General features: G+C 41.3%; 4 protein-coding genes across 4 annotated transcripts; all 4 read right to left on the bottom strand.

Moving 5' to 3' along the window:
* Nucleotides 1-280: 280 nt before the first annotated feature.
* On the bottom strand, nt 281-3,000 carry LOC137875483 (protocadherin alpha-C2-like). The gene has a single exon (XM_068714731.1). It carries the CDS (start codon nt 2,756-2,758, stop codon nt 338-340), a length of 2,421 nt encoding a protein of 806 aa, XP_068570832.1. The 5' UTR covers nt 2,759-3,000; the 3' UTR covers nt 281-337.
* An 83-nt stretch (nt 3,001-3,083) lies between these two features.
* Nucleotides 3,084-5,948, bottom strand: LOC137875482 (protocadherin alpha-C2-like). The gene has a single exon (XM_068714730.1). It carries the CDS (start codon nt 5,663-5,665, stop codon nt 3,173-3,175), a length of 2,493 nt encoding a protein of 830 aa, XP_068570831.1. The 5' UTR covers nt 5,666-5,948; the 3' UTR covers nt 3,084-3,172.
* Nucleotides 5,680-8,789, bottom strand: LOC137875936 (protocadherin alpha-C2-like). The gene is made up of 2 exons (XM_068715455.1): nt 6,160-8,789; nt 5,680-5,739 (listed from the first exon to the last, which is right to left on the bottom strand). Exons 1-2 carry the CDS (start codon nt 8,572-8,574, stop codon nt 5,680-5,682), a joined length of 2,475 nt encoding a protein of 824 aa, XP_068571556.1. The 5' UTR covers nt 8,575-8,789.
* Nucleotides 8,790-8,915: 126 nt separating this feature from the next.
* pcdhb (protocadherin b) lies at nt 8,916-11,590 on the bottom strand. The gene has a single exon (XM_068714740.1). It carries the CDS (start codon nt 11,446-11,448, stop codon nt 8,989-8,991), a length of 2,460 nt encoding a protein of 819 aa, XP_068570841.1. The 5' UTR covers nt 11,449-11,590; the 3' UTR covers nt 8,916-8,988.
* Nucleotides 11,591-16,416: the final 4,826 nt, after the last annotated feature.

Here is a 16,416-nt window from a genome sequence, read left to right as displayed (position 1 = left end):
ACGGAACTGTCCGGTTGTTTTACGATCTGTCATCATGACAACATTCACTGTCATGGCGCTTATTCTGGCATTTTACTAACCAAACAGCGCCACCTTTTGGGGTTTTAAGACTTTTTAAATGTTTTAACTCAGTATAACAAGATGTACCTTAAAGATCAGTTTTTTGATGTTATTTTGAGTTTAAATTGTATATTGCTGACAACAATATCTTCAGAAGAATAAGCTCATCTATTTTTGAGATGAATTGAGGAAGCGTTATGAACTCAAAAAATGTGCAATGTCAAACGACATTCCATTCAATAATTATTAATGAACACTATTAAAAAACACATTTACATTAGACTCTCACCTGCAGAGTGGAAGCCGCTGAGTCACTAGTGTCTGTCAGTCCTGTGCCTCTTGGTATACTGGACACGATGTATCTGGAGCCCTTTGGCACAGGCTGTCTAACCACCATCTTTCCTTTCCTGGTCTCTGCTAGAAACAGACTGTACCAGTAGGCATCGTTGGACACCAGAGTGGAATCTGCGATGGTGGAGTTCCTCTCACTGATCACACTGTTCCTGCAGGGAGGAGCCGCTTTGCTGGGATTGGGTTTCTGACACTTGAGCACGATGGTGACCAATATGGTGATCAGCAGGAGAAATGACACCGAGCCCAGACCGATGACCAAATACAGGTTTAGGTCTGAGAAGATGTCATATTCTAGAGGCACCTCAGTCATGTCAGAGTAGGCCTTAACGGCAGTCTCCACTGTGGACAGCTTGATGGTGACTGTAGCAGAGAGAGCGGGCTCCCCGTTGTCTTTGGCAACAACAACCAGTCGCTGGTGGCGCGGGTCTCTGTAACTGAACATCCTCATAGTCCGGATCTCTCCGTTGTATTGATCCAGACTGAACAAGGTGGCGTCCGTCACTTGGAGAAACTGGTACGTAATCCGAGAGTTGTGCACCGAGTCGGTGTCTAAGGCTATCACCTTGGAAACCAGAGAGCCTTTATCGGTGGATCTGGGGATCTTTTCCTCCACCACCGAGCCGTGCGCGCGCCACGGAGACACAATAACCGGAGCGTTGTCGTTCTGGTCCACTATAATGATGTGGACCGTCACGTTACTGCTGAGTGGAGGAGAGCCAGAGTCTCTGGCCTCGATGTGGAAACGAAACTCATTCTCGATCTCATAGTCAAAGGTTTTTAGTGCGTAAAGATTACCGTTCTCTGGATTGATGGAGAACAGCATGGACATGGAGGTGTTGGCTATCTCCTTCTCGAGGATGAAATAAACTAGATACTGGTTTTCATGGAGGTCAGGGTCAAACGCAGTGAGTGAACTGAGCAAGGCTCCAGGTGCGTTATTCTCCATTACACGTATAGTATAAAATGACTGAGGGAACTGTGGAACATTGTCATTAACATCCAGCAGTTCTAACGTCATAGTCTCATTGTCAGATAAAGGAGGAGAACCTCTGTCTGTCACAGTGAAAGTGATGTCATATTCTGGAACCTTCTCACGGTCTAATGGCTGTGACACTACTAATTCATAATAGTTATCAGAGGACTCCCTCAGTTTGAAAGGCATATTATCTGGAATGTGAAGATCAACCACTCCATTGTCACCTGAGTCTTTATCACTGACACTAACTACAGCTATCACTGTGTCTAATTCTATGTTTTCATTGACTGGACTCTGGAATGATTTAATCGATATTTCTGGATGGTTGTCATTCATGTCTTCAACCACAATCTTGATAGTACATTGTCCTGACAAAGCACTCGCTCCTTTATCAGTTGCTATAACTTCCATATCATAAATCCTGTAATCCTCATAGTTTAGCATTCCTTTAACAGTAATTTCACCACTAGAAGGATTCAGATGAAATGTTTCCTGTGTTTTCTCTGACGTATATAAACTATATGAATACGTAATATCGGAATTTGACCCTTCATCTAAATCTGTTGCATTGAGATGAACAACAAGACTTCCAATTGGAGAGTTTTCTATTATTTTTAAATTGTAGTTTAATTTGTCAAAAGTTGGAGCGTTGTCATTTGTGTCTAAAACATGAACAATAACACTTGCAGTTCCAGAACGAGCAGGTGTTCCTCCATCTACAGCTGTGAGTATGATATTATGAACAGCATGCTGCTCTCGATCTAAAGTCTTTGTTAAGATCAAATCGGCAAACTTTGTCCCTTCTCTGCCAGTCTGAACTTCAATATTAAAATGTTCACTTTCACTCAGATGATACGTTTTCACTGAATTTATTCCAACATCAGGATCAACTGCATTACTGAGAGAGAATCTCTCTCCTTTTGGCGTCGCTTCAGAAATATCTAAATGAATGGCGTCTCTGCGAAACTGAGGGGCGTTGTCGTTCATATCTAATATTTCTACTTCTATGTTAAACATTCGGAGTGGATTTTCTAGTGTTACCTCCAGTCTGAGATAACACGACGCAGATGACTTTGTTGGGCAAACATTTTCCCTGTCAATTTTCTCCACAACATACAGTTCACCAGTCTCTTTGTTCACATCCAGATATTTCTTGTTTGCAATGATGTCGAGACGCATCTTCCTCTGGTTCAGTGTTTTAACATCCAGGCTGAGATCGGTAGCAAGGTTTGCTACAACTGATCCTTCTTTCATCTCCTCAGGTATTGAATAATGAGTCACTGAAGTCAATGTGTTACGAACGAGAGAAAAAAGAAGAACGAGCAGCACGTACCTTTTACAAGACTGCATTGTTACAAAGGACTCCATTGTTGTGTGTCGGTTTACTGCACTTCAAAGTAAAGTATGTACGTTTCCAGAAATATCGTCTTTTGCTGAACGGCTGTAATCCCAAATATATTCTCACAATTGTAATCCCGAGGATATTTTGTCGCTGAAAAGGGTGAGCAGGTTTCGGAGTGGAAATTCAGCACCACCGAGCTGTCCGGTTGTTTAACGATCTGCCCTCATGACAACGATTCACTGTCATGGCGCTTATTCTGGCATTTTACGAACAAAACAGCGCCACCCTTTATGTTTTCAAGGCTTTTTAATTCTGTTTAACAATATGTACATTAAAGACTAGTTTATTGGTATCATTGTGAGTTTAAATTGTGTATCACTGACGAGAATAAATGGATTTATTGAAAGTATTTATGATTTTACTTGATGAATAGTAATGACCTAAAAAACTGCAACGTCAAATGAAATGTAACTAAATATTGATAAATTATAAATTATACAATCACGTGTATATTGGACGCTCACCTGCAGAGTGGAAGCCGCTGAGTCACTAGTGTCTGTCAGTCCTGTGCCTCTTGGTATACTGGACACGATGTATCTGGAGCCCTTTGGCACAGGCTGTCTAACCACCATCTTTCCTTTCCTGGTCTCTGCTAGAAACAGACTGTACCAGTAGGCATCGTTGGACACCAGAGTGGAATCTGCGATGGTGGAGTTCCTCTCACTGATCACACTGTTCCTGCAGGGAGGAGCCGCTTTGCTTGGATTGGGTTTCTGACACTTGAGCACGATGGTGACCAATATGGTGATCAGCAGGAGAAATGACACCGAGCCTAGACCGATGACCAAATACAGGTTTATGTCTGAGAAGATGTCATATTCTAGAGGCACCTCAGTCATGTCAGAGTAGGCCTTAACGGCAGTCTCCACTGTGGACAGCTTGATGGTGACTGTAGCAGAGAGAGCGGGCTCCCCGTTGTCTTTGGCAACAACAACCAGTCGCTGGTGACGCGGGTCTCTGTAGCTGAACATCCTCATAGTCCGGATCTCTCCGTTGTATTGATCCAGACTGAACAAGGTGGCGTCCGTCACTTGGAGAAACTGGTACGTAATCCGAGAGTTGTGCACCGAGTCGGTGTCTAAGGCTATCACCTTGGAAACCAGAGAGCCTTTATCGGTGGATCTGGGGATCTTTTCCTCCACCACCGAGCCGTGCGCGCGCCACGGAGACACAATAACCGGAGCGTTGTCGTTCTGGTCCACTATAATGATGTGGACCGTCACGTTACTGCTGAGTGGAGGAGAGCCAGAGTCTCTGGCCTCGATGTGGAAACGAAACTCATTCTCGATCTCATAGTCAAAAGTTTTTAGTGCGTAAAGATTACCGTTCTCTGGATTGATGGAGAACAGCATGGACATGGAGGTGTTGGCTATCTCCTTCTCGAGGATGAAATAAACTAGATACTGGTTTTCATGGAGGTCAGGGTCAAACGCAGTGAGTGAACTGAGCAAGGCTCCAGGTGCGTTATTCTCCATTACACGTATAGTATAAAATGACTGAGGGAACTGTGGAACATTGTCATTAACATCCAGCAGTTCTAACGTCATAGTCTCATTGTCAGATAAAGGAGGAGAACCTCTGTCTGTCACAGTGAAAGTGATGTCATATTCTGGAACCTTCTCTCGGTCTAATGGCTGTGACACTACTAATTCATAATAGTTATCAGAGGACTCCCTCAGTTTGAAAGGCATATTATCTGGAATATGAAGATCAACCACTCCATTGTCACCTGAGTCTTTATCACTGACACTAACTACAGCTATCACTATGTCTAATTCTATGTTTTCATTGACTGGACTCTGGAATGATTTAATCGATATTTCTGGATGGTTGTCATTCATGTCTTCAACCAGAATCTTGATAGTACATTGTCCTGATAAAGCACTCGCTCCTTTATCAGTTGCTATAACTTCCATATCATAAATCCTGAAATCCTCATAGTTTAGCATTCCTTTAACAGTAATTTCACCACTAGAAGGATTCAGATGAAATGTTTCCTGTGTTTTCTCCGACGTATATAAACTATATGAATACGTAATATCGGAATTTGACCCTTCATCTAAATCTGTTGCATTGAGTTGAACAACAAGACTTCCAATTGGAGAGTTTTCTATTATTTTTAAACTGTAATTTAATTTGTCAAAAGTTGGAGCGTTGTCATTTGTGTCTAAAACATGAACAATAACACTTGCAGTGCCAGAACGAGCAGGCGTTCCTCCATCTACAGCTGTGAGTATTAGATTATGAACAGCATGCTGCTCTCGATCTAAAGTCTTTGTTAAGATCAAATCAGCAGACTTTGAGCCATCTCTGCCAGTCTGAACTTCAATATTAAAATGTTCACTTTCACTCAGATGATACGTTTTTACTGAATTGGTTCCAACATCAGGATCAACTGCATTACTGAGAGAGAATCTCTCTCCTTTTGGCGTCGCTTCAGAAATATCTAAATGAATGGCGTCTCTGCGAAACTGTGGGGCGTTGTCGTTCATATCTAATATTTCTACTTCTATATTAAAAATTCGCAGTGGATTTTCTAGTGTTATCTCCAGTTTGAGATAGCACGACGCTGATGACTTGGTATTGCAAACATTTTCCCGGTCAATTTTCTCCACAACATACAGTTCACCAGTCTCTTTGTTCACATCCAGATATTTCTTGTTTGCAATGATGTCGAGACGCATCTTCCTCTGGTTCAGTGTTTTAACATCCAGGCTGAGATCGGTAGCAAGGTTTGCTACAACTGATCCTTCTTTCATCTCCTCAGGTATTGAATAATGAGTCGCTGAAGTCAATGTGTTACGAACGTGAGAAAGAAGAAGAACGAGCAGCACGTACCTTTTACAAGACTGCATTGTTACAAAGGACTCCATTGTTGTGTGTCGGTTTACACCACTTCAAAGGCAATGATGTTTGTTTCCAGAGATGTCGATTTTTCCTGTAACAGCTGTAATCCCAAATATATTCTAACAAATTTGAATCCCGAGGATATTTCCGTACTGTAAAGTGTGAGCAGGTTTCGTAGTGGAGATTCAGCACCACCGAGCTGTCCGGTTGTTTAACGATCTGCCCTCATGACAACGATTCACTGTCATGGCGCTTATTCTGGCATTTTACTAACAAAACAGCGCCACCCTTTATGTTTTCAAGGGTTTTTAATTCTGTTTAACAATATGTACCTTAAAGACTAGTTTATTGTTAACATTGTGAGTTTAAATTGTGTATCACTGACGAGAATAAATGGATTTATTGAAAGTATTTATGATTTTACTTGATGAATAGTAATGACCTAAAAAACTGCAACATCAAATGAAATGTATCTAAATATTGATACATTATAAATTATACAATGACGTGTATATTGGACTCTCACCTGCAGAGTGGAAGCCGCTGAGTCACTAGTGTCTGTCAGTCCTGTGCCTCTTGGTATACTGGACACGATGTATCTGGAGCCCTTTGGCACAGGCTGTCTAACCACCATCTTTCCTTTCCTGGTCTCTGCTAGAAACAGACTGTACCAGTAGGCATCGTTGGACACCAGAGTGGAATCTGCGATGGTGGAGTTCCTCTCACTGATCACACTGTTCCTGCAGGGAGGAGCCGCTTTGCTGGGATTGGGTTTCTGACACTTGAGCACGATGGTGACCAATATGGTGATCAGCAGGAGAAATGACACCGAGCCCAGACCGATGACCAAATACAGGTTTAGGTCTGAGAAGATGTCATATTCTAGAGGCACCTCAGTCATGTCAGAGTAGGCCTTAACGGCAGTCTCCACTGTGGACAGCTTGATGGTGACTGTAGCAGAGAGAGCGGGCTCCCCGTTGTCTTTGGCAACAACAACCAGTCGCTGGTGGCGCGGGTCTCTGTAGCTGAACATCCTCATAGTCCGGATCTCTCCGTTGTATTGATCCAGACTGAACAAGGTGGCGTCCGTCACTTGGAGAAACTGGTACGTAATCCGAGAGTTGTGCACCGAGTCGGTGTCTAAGGCTATCACCTTGGAAACCAGAGAGCCTTTATCGGTGGATCTGGGGATCTTTTCCTCCACCACCGAGCCGTGCGCGCGCCACGGAGACACAATAACCGGAGCGTTGTCGTTCTGGTCCACTATAATGATGTGGACCGTCACGTTACTGCTGAGTGGAGGAGAGCCAGAGTCTCTGGCCTCGATGTGGAAACGAAACTCATTCTCGATCTCATAGTCAAAAGTTTTTAGTGCGTAAAGATTACCATTCTCTGGATTGATGGAGAACAGCATGGACATGGAGGTGTTGGCTATCTCCTTCTCGAGGATGAAATAAACTAGATACTGGTTTTCATGGAGGTCAGGGTCAAACGCAGTGAGTGAACTGAGCAAGGCTCCAGGTGCGTTATTCTCCATTACACGTATAGTATAAAATGACTGAGGGAACTGTGGAACATTGTCATTAACATCCAGCAGTTCTAACGTCATAGTCTCATTGTCAGATAAAGGAGGAGAACCTCTGTCTGTCACAGTGAAAGTGATGTCATATTCTGGAACCTTCTCACGGTCTAATGGCTGTGACACTACTAATTCATAATAGTTATCAGAGGACTCCCTCAGTTTGAAAGGCATATTATCTGGAATGTGAAGATCAACCACTCCATTGTCACCTGAGTCTTTATCACTGACACTAACTACAGCTATCACTGTGTCTAATTCTATGTTTTCATTGACTGGACTCTGGAATGATTTAATAGATATTTCTGGATGGTTGTCATTCATGTCTTCAACCAGAATCTTTATAGTACATTGTCCTGATAAAGCACTCGCTCCTTTATCAGTTGCTATAACTTCCATATCATAAATCCTGTAATCCTCATAGTTTAGCATTCCTTTAACAGTAATTTCACCACTAGAAGGATTCAGATGAAATGTTTCCTGTGTTTTCTCCGACGTATATAAACTATATGAATACGTAATATCGGAATTTGACCCTTCATCTAAATCTGTTGCATTGAGTTGAACAACAAGACTTCCAATTGGAGAGTTTTCTATTATTTTTAAATTGTAGTTTAATTTGTCAAAAGTAGGAGCGTTGTCATTTGTGTCCAAAACATGAACAATAACATTTGCAGTTCCAGAACGAGCAGGTGTTCCTCCATCTACAGCTGTGAGTATTAGATTATGAACAGCATGCTCCTCTCGATCTAAAGTCTTTGTTAAAATCAAATCGGCAAACTTCGACCCTTCTCTGCCAGTCTGAACTTCAATATTAAAATGTTCACTTTCACTCAGATGGTACGTTTTTACTGAATTTATTCCAACATCAGGATCAACTGCATTACTGAGAGAGAATCTCTCTCCTTTTGGTGTCGCTTCAGAAATATCTAAATGAATGGCGTCTCTGCGAAACTGAGGGGCGTTGTCGTTCATATCTAATATTTCTACTTCTATGTTAAAAATTCGCAGTGGATTTTCTAGTGTTACCTCCAGTCTGAGATAACAAGACACCGAAGACTTGGTGTTGCAACCATTTTCCCGGTCAATTTTCTCCACAACATACAGTTCACCAGTCTCTTTGTTCACATCCAGATATTTCTTGTTTGCAATGATGTCGAGACGCATCTTCCTCTGGTTCAGTGTTTTAACATCCAGGCTGAGATCGGTAGCAAGGTTTGCTACAACTGATCCTTCTTTCATCTCCTCAGGTATTGAATAATGAGTCACTGAAGTCAATGTGTTACGAACGAAAGAAAAAAGAAGAACGAGCAGCACGTACCTTTTACAAGACTGCATTGTTACAAAGGACTCCATTGTTGTGTGTCGGTTTACTGAACTTCAAAGTAAAGTATGTATGTTTCCAGAAATATCGGCTTTTGCTGAACGGCTGTAATCCCAAATATATTCTCACAATTTTAATCCCGAGGATATTTCGTCGCTGAAAAGTGTGAGCAGGTTTCGGAGTGGAGATTCAGCACCACCGAGCTGTCCGGTTGTTTAACGATCTGCCCTCATGACAACGATTCACTGTCATGGCGCTTATTCTGGCATTTTACGAACAAAACAGCGCCACCCTTTATGTTTTCAAGGCTTTTTAATTCCGTTTAACAATATGTACATTAAAGACTAGTTTATTGGTATCATTGTGAGTTTATATTATGTATCACTGACGAGAATAAATGGATTTATTGAAAGTATTTATGATTTTACTTGATGAATAGTAATGACCTAAAAAACTGCAACGTCAAATGAAATGTAACTAAATATTGATAAATTATAAATTATACAATCACGTGTATATTGGACGCTCACCTGCAGAGTGGAAGCCGCTGAGTCACTAGTGTCTGTCAGTCCTGTGCCTCTTGGTATACTGGACACGATGTATCTGGAGCCCTTTGGCACAGGCTGTCTAACCACCATCTTTCCTTTCCTGGTCTCTGCTAGAAACAGACTGTACCAGTAGGCATCGTTGGACACCAGAGTGGAATCTGCGATGGTGGAGTTCCTCTCACTGATCACACTGTTCCTGCAGGGAGGAGCCGCTTTGCTGGCCTTGGGTTTCTGACACTTGAGCACGATGGTGACCAATATGGTGATCAGCAGGAGAAATGACACCGAGCCCAGACCGATGACCAAATACAGGTTTATGTCTGAGAAGATGTCATATTCTAGAGGCACCTCAGTCATGTCAGAGTAGGCCTTAACGGCAGTCTCCACTGTGGACAGCTTGATGGTGACTGTAGCAGAGAGAGCGGGCTCCCCGTTGTCTTTGGCAACAACAACCAGTCGCTGGTGGCGCGGGTCTCTGTAGCTGAACATCCTCATAGTCCGGATCTCTCCGTTGTATTGATCCAGACTGAACAAGGTGGCGTCCGTCACTTGGAGAAACTGGTACGTAATCCGAGAGTTGTGCACCGAGTCGGTGTCTAAGGCTATCACCTTGGAAACCAGAGAGCCTTTATCGGTGGATCTGGGGATCTTTTCCTCCACCACCGAGCCGTGCGCGCGCCACGGAGACACAATTACCGGAACGTTGTCGTTCTGGTCCACTATAATGATGTGGACCGTCACGTTACTGCTGAGTGGAGGAGAACCAGAGTCTCTGGCCTCGATGTGGAAACGAAACTCATTCTCGATCTCATAGTCAAAAGTTTTTAGTGCGTAAAGATTACCGTTCTCTGGATTGATGGAGAACAGCATGGACATGGAGGTGTTGGCTATCTCCTTCTCGAGGATGAAATAAACTAGATACTGGTTTTCATGGAGGTCAGGGTCAAACGCAGTGAGTGAACTGAGCAAGGCTCCAGGTGCGTTGTTCTCCATTACACGTATAGTATAAAATGACTGAGGGAACTGTGGTGCGTTGTCATTAACATCCAGTAGATGCACAGTTATTGTTTCGTTGTCAGACAAAGGCGGCGTTCCTGCATCCGTCACAATCAGTGTGATGTCATATTCAGGTACTGATTCACGATCCAAAGGTTCAGACACTATGAGCTTATAATGCATATCTGATGACTTGTTCAGAATAAATGGCATGGGCTTATTTATGGATAAGCTTACGTTTCCATTATTGCCAGTGTCTCTGTCACTTATACCTACAAGAGCAATGACACTTCCTACTGGGGTATTTTCATCCACTGTGTTTTTTACAGACTGTATGGTAATTTCCGGATAATTATCATTCATGTCCGTCACTTGGACGACTACTTTACACTGCCCCAGCAAGGGATGCGTCCCCTTGTCTCGTGCCTCAATGTGCATCTCATAGAATTTCATATCTTCATAGTCAATAGTCCCCTTCACAGTTATCTCCCCAGTGTTAGGGTTCAATTCAAATACGTCTTGTGTTTTTTCTGATGTGTAAAGGGTGAATGAGTAGACTATCTCTGAATTAAGACCCTCATCAAGATCTGTAGCTTTAAGCTTCATCACTAATGATCCGATCGGGGAATTTTCTGTCATATTAATTGTGTAAGTCTGCTTGTCAAACCGCGGAGGATTATCGTTAGTATCCTGTACTCTCACAATAATATTGGCAGTGCCGGAGCGCACAGGGACCCCACCGTCCACAGCAGTCAATATTAGATTATGAACAGCATTCTCCTCTCTGTCTAAAGACTTAGTCAACACCAAATCAACATATTGAGTTCCATCACTGCCTGTCTGAATTTCGATAGCGAAATGTTCACTGTTACTGAGTTTGTATGTTTTAATTGTATTTATGCCAACATCTGGATCCACACCGTTAGGCAGGGAGAATCTCTCTCCTGGTGTTGCCGATTCTGAAACGTCGAGCTCAACTCTGTCTCTTCGGAAATGTGGAGCGTTATCATTAATGTCCGTTATTCCAAGTTCAATATTGAAGATACGTAACGGGCTTTCTATGATAACATCAAGCTTAAGAAAACAGGAGGTAGTTTTTGTCGGACAAAGATATTCCCTGTCCATCTTTTCCACGATGTACAGCTCTCCCGTCTTTTTATTGACATCTAGATACTTTTTGTTGTGGAAAATATCAAGTTTTACCTCTCGTTGTGCCAAACCTCCAAGCTCGAGTCCCAAATCAGCAGCAAGATTCGCCACAACAGAGCCCCTTTCCATCTCCTCGGCTATGGAGTACCGTGTCACAGACAAAGCGCTGAGCCATACTGCAGACAGGACAAAGACGGTTGACCAGAAATGCATCCTTTCGTCTGCCAGAAAGAATACTCCAGGTTGTGAAAACGTGATGCTTGTTGATTTTTAAGATCGGAAAAATATCTTAGGACGTGTCAAAAACAAAAAGCATATCTTCCATAAAGCGGTGTCCTATAATACACCCTTTACAAATGGGTGTGTCATGACTACCAGGGTAGAGATGCATTATGCTTTAGTGGTCAACAGTGACACCTTGTGACAAAGACTAAACATTGTGCAGTGACTGTGCAGTTAGAATCAGCTTTGTTGGCCAAGACCTGTCAAAAAAATACATCTCACACGACAGACATCTGCACAAGCACACAAGGCATTGATTTGTTTTTCATGTTGAGTGATGAAGTGGCTTAGTGACAATTCTAATACAGCTATGGTAAAGTGTAACTGAGTAGTGTAGTCAAGTCAAGGTTCAGTGCAAATTAAATGTATTTATTGCACTTAAAGCAAAGGAACATGTAAACCTATTGTTTTTTACTCTGGGGGACCGTATCCCGACCCAGAAGGGAGAAGAACGAATTGTTCTAAAAGTGTGTGGTCAGAGGTGGCTCTGAATAACTGTCCCCAAACTTGTCTGTCATAGATATCTGCTAAAGAAAGCAGCAGCATGCCAATTATTTTGCTGTCTACTTTAACAATGTTAAACAAATATTTTTGGTTTTTCACTGTAAAGTTCTCGGACCAGACTCAATAAATTGTTCATAAAATTAAAGCCATCAGTGTCTTGTCTACTGAATCAGTCTGCGCAGAAAGATAGGTTTCTTTAGGCCCTTTCTGCAGCTTGCAGATGTGTTGAGGTCATGGTTCAAGATCTTGTCGACCACTGTTCCTATGTACTTGAAGCACTCAAGACCTGTTAAAAACTGGCAACCAGGTGTACCTCGTAACCATTCCATGCTGGTAAAAGTTTCAGCTCCTAGACAAGAGATACAGAAAATGGACTGAGAGATGTTACATAATTGAGTTTCATGATATCTTTGTCTTTTTTTTAAAATGTAACAAGCCAGGTTTCCTTGTTTAATATCTCTTAAATACTTTTTTTAAAGATAATCTAAACAAGTTATTGTGGATTTGAATAATTCCAGGTAAACATTGAATTAAATATTGCTGCTTGTGGTGAATTTATTTTCTATTTTTTACTGCTTTATTTAGCTTTTTGTATCTGCATTTACCCGAATCCCTTGTTTGGTGTTGTTTTGTGAACACAGCGAGGGAGATATATTGCATTTTACGTCACTGTTTTACACTGTTTGATGGCTCTCCTCTGGCGTGGGATGTTCTCTGCTGCCCAGTGTGCACATTTATATGAAACAGAGGCCCTGAATTAATCCAGCTAGAGACAACACATACTACCAAAACCAAAAACAAAGAGACGTGTTACAAATAAAAACAAATAATGGAAATGAAATAAAGTGCAAGGAGAAGCCTTCCTATAGTTAATCAGGAGTCAAATCTCATTCAGCCTTGATCATTATATGTTATTGAACCTCATATTGAATTAATCAACAACAAATAAACAAATTTGAGAGACCGAGATGAGACTTATTTAACCGTATCTGCAATTTTGTGCATGTGCATGTACACGTGCACCGTTTGTCTCAACCAAATATGATCTAATATGATCAGATAACTAGATGTTATCTAATATGATGATCATCACAACAACAATTACTTCAAATATGTGCTTTAGTACTTACCTATGTTATTCCCACCACTGGCTTTTTAACCCCTTATGAGCTAGCAGTTTATGGGGCCTTTATGGTTCTGTCACCCTGCTGTGGTCACATGATCATAAGCACACACCGATATTATTCACCACAGGTTAGAGATGAGGGCAATTAAAACCCTCCTCCTACTGGCGTTTATGATTAGAGCCCACTGAGGTTTTGCTTTATCTTGTGAGCTTTCTCTTTTAGATTGTGTTAATAAACACAGCATTGCAAAGTTGTGTCATCGCCACATAGCCGAGTTGAAGTCGCTCCTTATTTTTATGTTTTGTTTAGGTCTCTACAACATATTGAAGATCTCAGTCTGCGTGGTTATTTTCCTGTGACAAACTGCAGAAATAGCTTGTTTGGAGAATTAGGAGAGTGGCAGGTTTCTGTCATTTGGCTACTCCAACATGTAAATAGTTTAAATGTCAGAGGTGCAGCAATCCTTTGTCTGAAGACTTTTAATTAGTGTTGCCCCTCACTTTTTTTGCTTATTTGTACAAAAAGAGCTCCTGACATTTTTGCATGTTTTATACATTTCTTTCTGTCCTATTTTTTTTTACAAAAACTCTGCAAGGACATTACAACAAAGAAATGTTTAAAAAATCTAAAAACAATCATCCTGAATAAGTTGATACTACATTGGACCCAACTTTTGTCAAAGCTGAAATGCATTATCAATGCACGGAAGCTATGCGTACTGCATGGAAACTTCCAGGGGATGATATTATGGGTTGAGAGCAGCCAACAAAGTTACCCAAATCAAAGTAAATTACAATAAATGAACAAACTCTTCAACTACAACCCAAGTCGTATCACCTTCCTCTGTCTGTCTTCCTCTGTGGCGAAAAAGCTCCAAAGTTGGCTGTAGTGGCTCGGCTAAAATATATTTTTTAAACTCTTAGCTAACAGCATCTGGGACAATGGTTATGATATTCAATGCCAATTAAACCAGAGCATCTGTGTTTTGTAAGGTTATACATCTGTATTGAACACAAACATTTAGCACAACACCTGTGGCTTTCAAAGATACTGCATGTCAGACATAATTGGGAGAAATGCATCAGAATACCTAAAACCCTCCCTATACACACACACACACACACACACACACACACACACACACACACACACACACACACACACACACACACACCAATAATAAAATTGTGTAGTCTGTATTTGCACAACATATCTGAATATTCATGTGAAAGATGTAAAGTAAATGTGTCTAAATACTTCTAAATGTATAGTTTCCTGTATTAACGTGAGATCATAAACAGCTTTGATTTGCTGTTTTATGTGGTTTTATTCTGTGTGTCTTTCTCAATAAAATGAGACAAGAGAACTACAAGTTCTTCTGCCCCTCCTTCTTCCACTTTGTCAGTTTTTTTCTTCCCCCAAATGAAATCGGCCAAGCTCCTTTTTTTGTCTCACATGGTTGTGGATTACGTCATTGTAACCTCCCAGCCCCACACACCCTGAGTTACAATGTAAAATACATCTACTCTTCTCAGCGCAGACCGTTTGTTTGGTGCGCTGCGCAATGATCCTTACTCAATGGTGCCATCTGCTGGATTAAATATGTTGCCTCGCCAGTGTTACAAGATGGTGCTAGTGCATCAACATAGGCACACTTATTGTGATTTCATATGAATCATGGTTGCCATATGAGCTGCCATAAAATCTGAGTACATTATTTGAATGTGATCAATAACCTTCATTTTACTGGGAGGTAAATTGGTCACAAGCATGTTGCTTCTGCGGGATTCTACATAAGAAGAGTATGTATTCATTAATGAGCCTGGGCCCTAAACAGTAGTGGAATGTGAATAAGTACAATTACTCAAATACGTTACTTATATTTGAGGTGCTTGTGCTTTACTTGAGTATTTCTATTTAAGGCTACTCTATACTTCCAGTCCACTACATTTACACTTATAGTTACTGTTACTTTACTTTAAGAATTAAGATGTTACATACAAAACATAATTGTATGGAATATGATGCACTGTTATAGATACCCAACTGTATATAAAGTAGTTAAATGAGCTCTACCACAACCAGCTGCAACAATCAAATGTTTCTTTCACATCACTGCATAAGTATAACATTGTATCACTGACACAGGGTACATTTTTCTGCATTACTTTTAATACTTTGTGTATTTTTCGGCTTTAATACTTTTACTTTACTTTTCACTATTTATGTAACAACGTTTTTGTTAGATAAAGGATCTGAATACGTCTTCCACCACTCGTCTTAAAGAGAATAAAAACACTGGGGCCCCCAGGAATATATTTCATTTGTATGTATACCTTTCTTCGTTGTCTCAATTGTTTTTTTTCTTACCACTGCATGACTTTCATCAGTCAGTATTCCAAAGCAAAGTTTGTTTCGTGGAGATGGACAGGAAGAGGGGTGCCTTCACAATATTAAATCCAACATACCGCACCAGTATTTATTGAGTAGCATACACGCCCTCTGGTGGACGACTGAATAAATTGCAGTTGGCTTGGAAAGAATCACTGGGCAAAATAATTTCAGCACCATGGCCAGGGACAGCTCCCAATGCAAATGACCAACCTGGTTTACTGATGGATAGTGACAGGAGTTGCCCGGCCCTTTACTGAGTGTCCGGTTGTTGTAACGGACCAAACTGAGCAGTTTTTATGTATTTTTTTAACGATTATTTCACCAATCACAATTTCTACAAATGCGGAGTTTAACAGATACCAAAATTTGAGTTTGCGCATGTTTTATTCTAGACGTATCCATGAATTAAATTTATTTGAATGTCTTTTGTTTAATTATTCTATATAAATAGCAAAGAGCACAAAGAATTATCACACCTCTATTTTAGGAACAGACTTATTCCTCAAGCATCTGAAAGTAAACCAACTGACCTAAATATGGCTGCCCCTTCAGCCGTCCCTATGGATCACCTTACCGCAGAGAAGGTTAGCCTGCTCCCCTCATGCTCTCTACGGACACCCGTTTCCTTATTAACTGAATTATTTTCAATCTGAGCCATATGACGACCTAATTACCCTACTCATTTCTGGCCGGTGGCCAGCTCTCATCTGTTGATGGTGGGACCTAATTCCCTAAGAAGTGAGATGTAAAAGGGCACAGAGAGAGAGAAGTCACAGGCCCCCTAGCTCACATCCAGGTATGGCATTTGGAGTTGAGCCCCCCCCCCCCCTTCCCCTGATGCTTGTATTCGTGTTCGTGGTGCTAATTAAAGTGA

The sequence above is a fragment of the Cebidichthys violaceus genome, unplaced genomic scaffold, assembly GCF_023349555.1.
Source record: "Cebidichthys violaceus isolate CVI_PGR_0920_01 unplaced genomic scaffold, fCebVio1.0.p SCAF_2, whole genome shotgun sequence".
Lineage (NCBI taxonomy): Eukaryota > Metazoa > Chordata > Actinopteri > Perciformes > Stichaeidae > Cebidichthys > Cebidichthys violaceus.
This window is presented reverse-complemented; position numbering and strand designations above follow the sequence as displayed.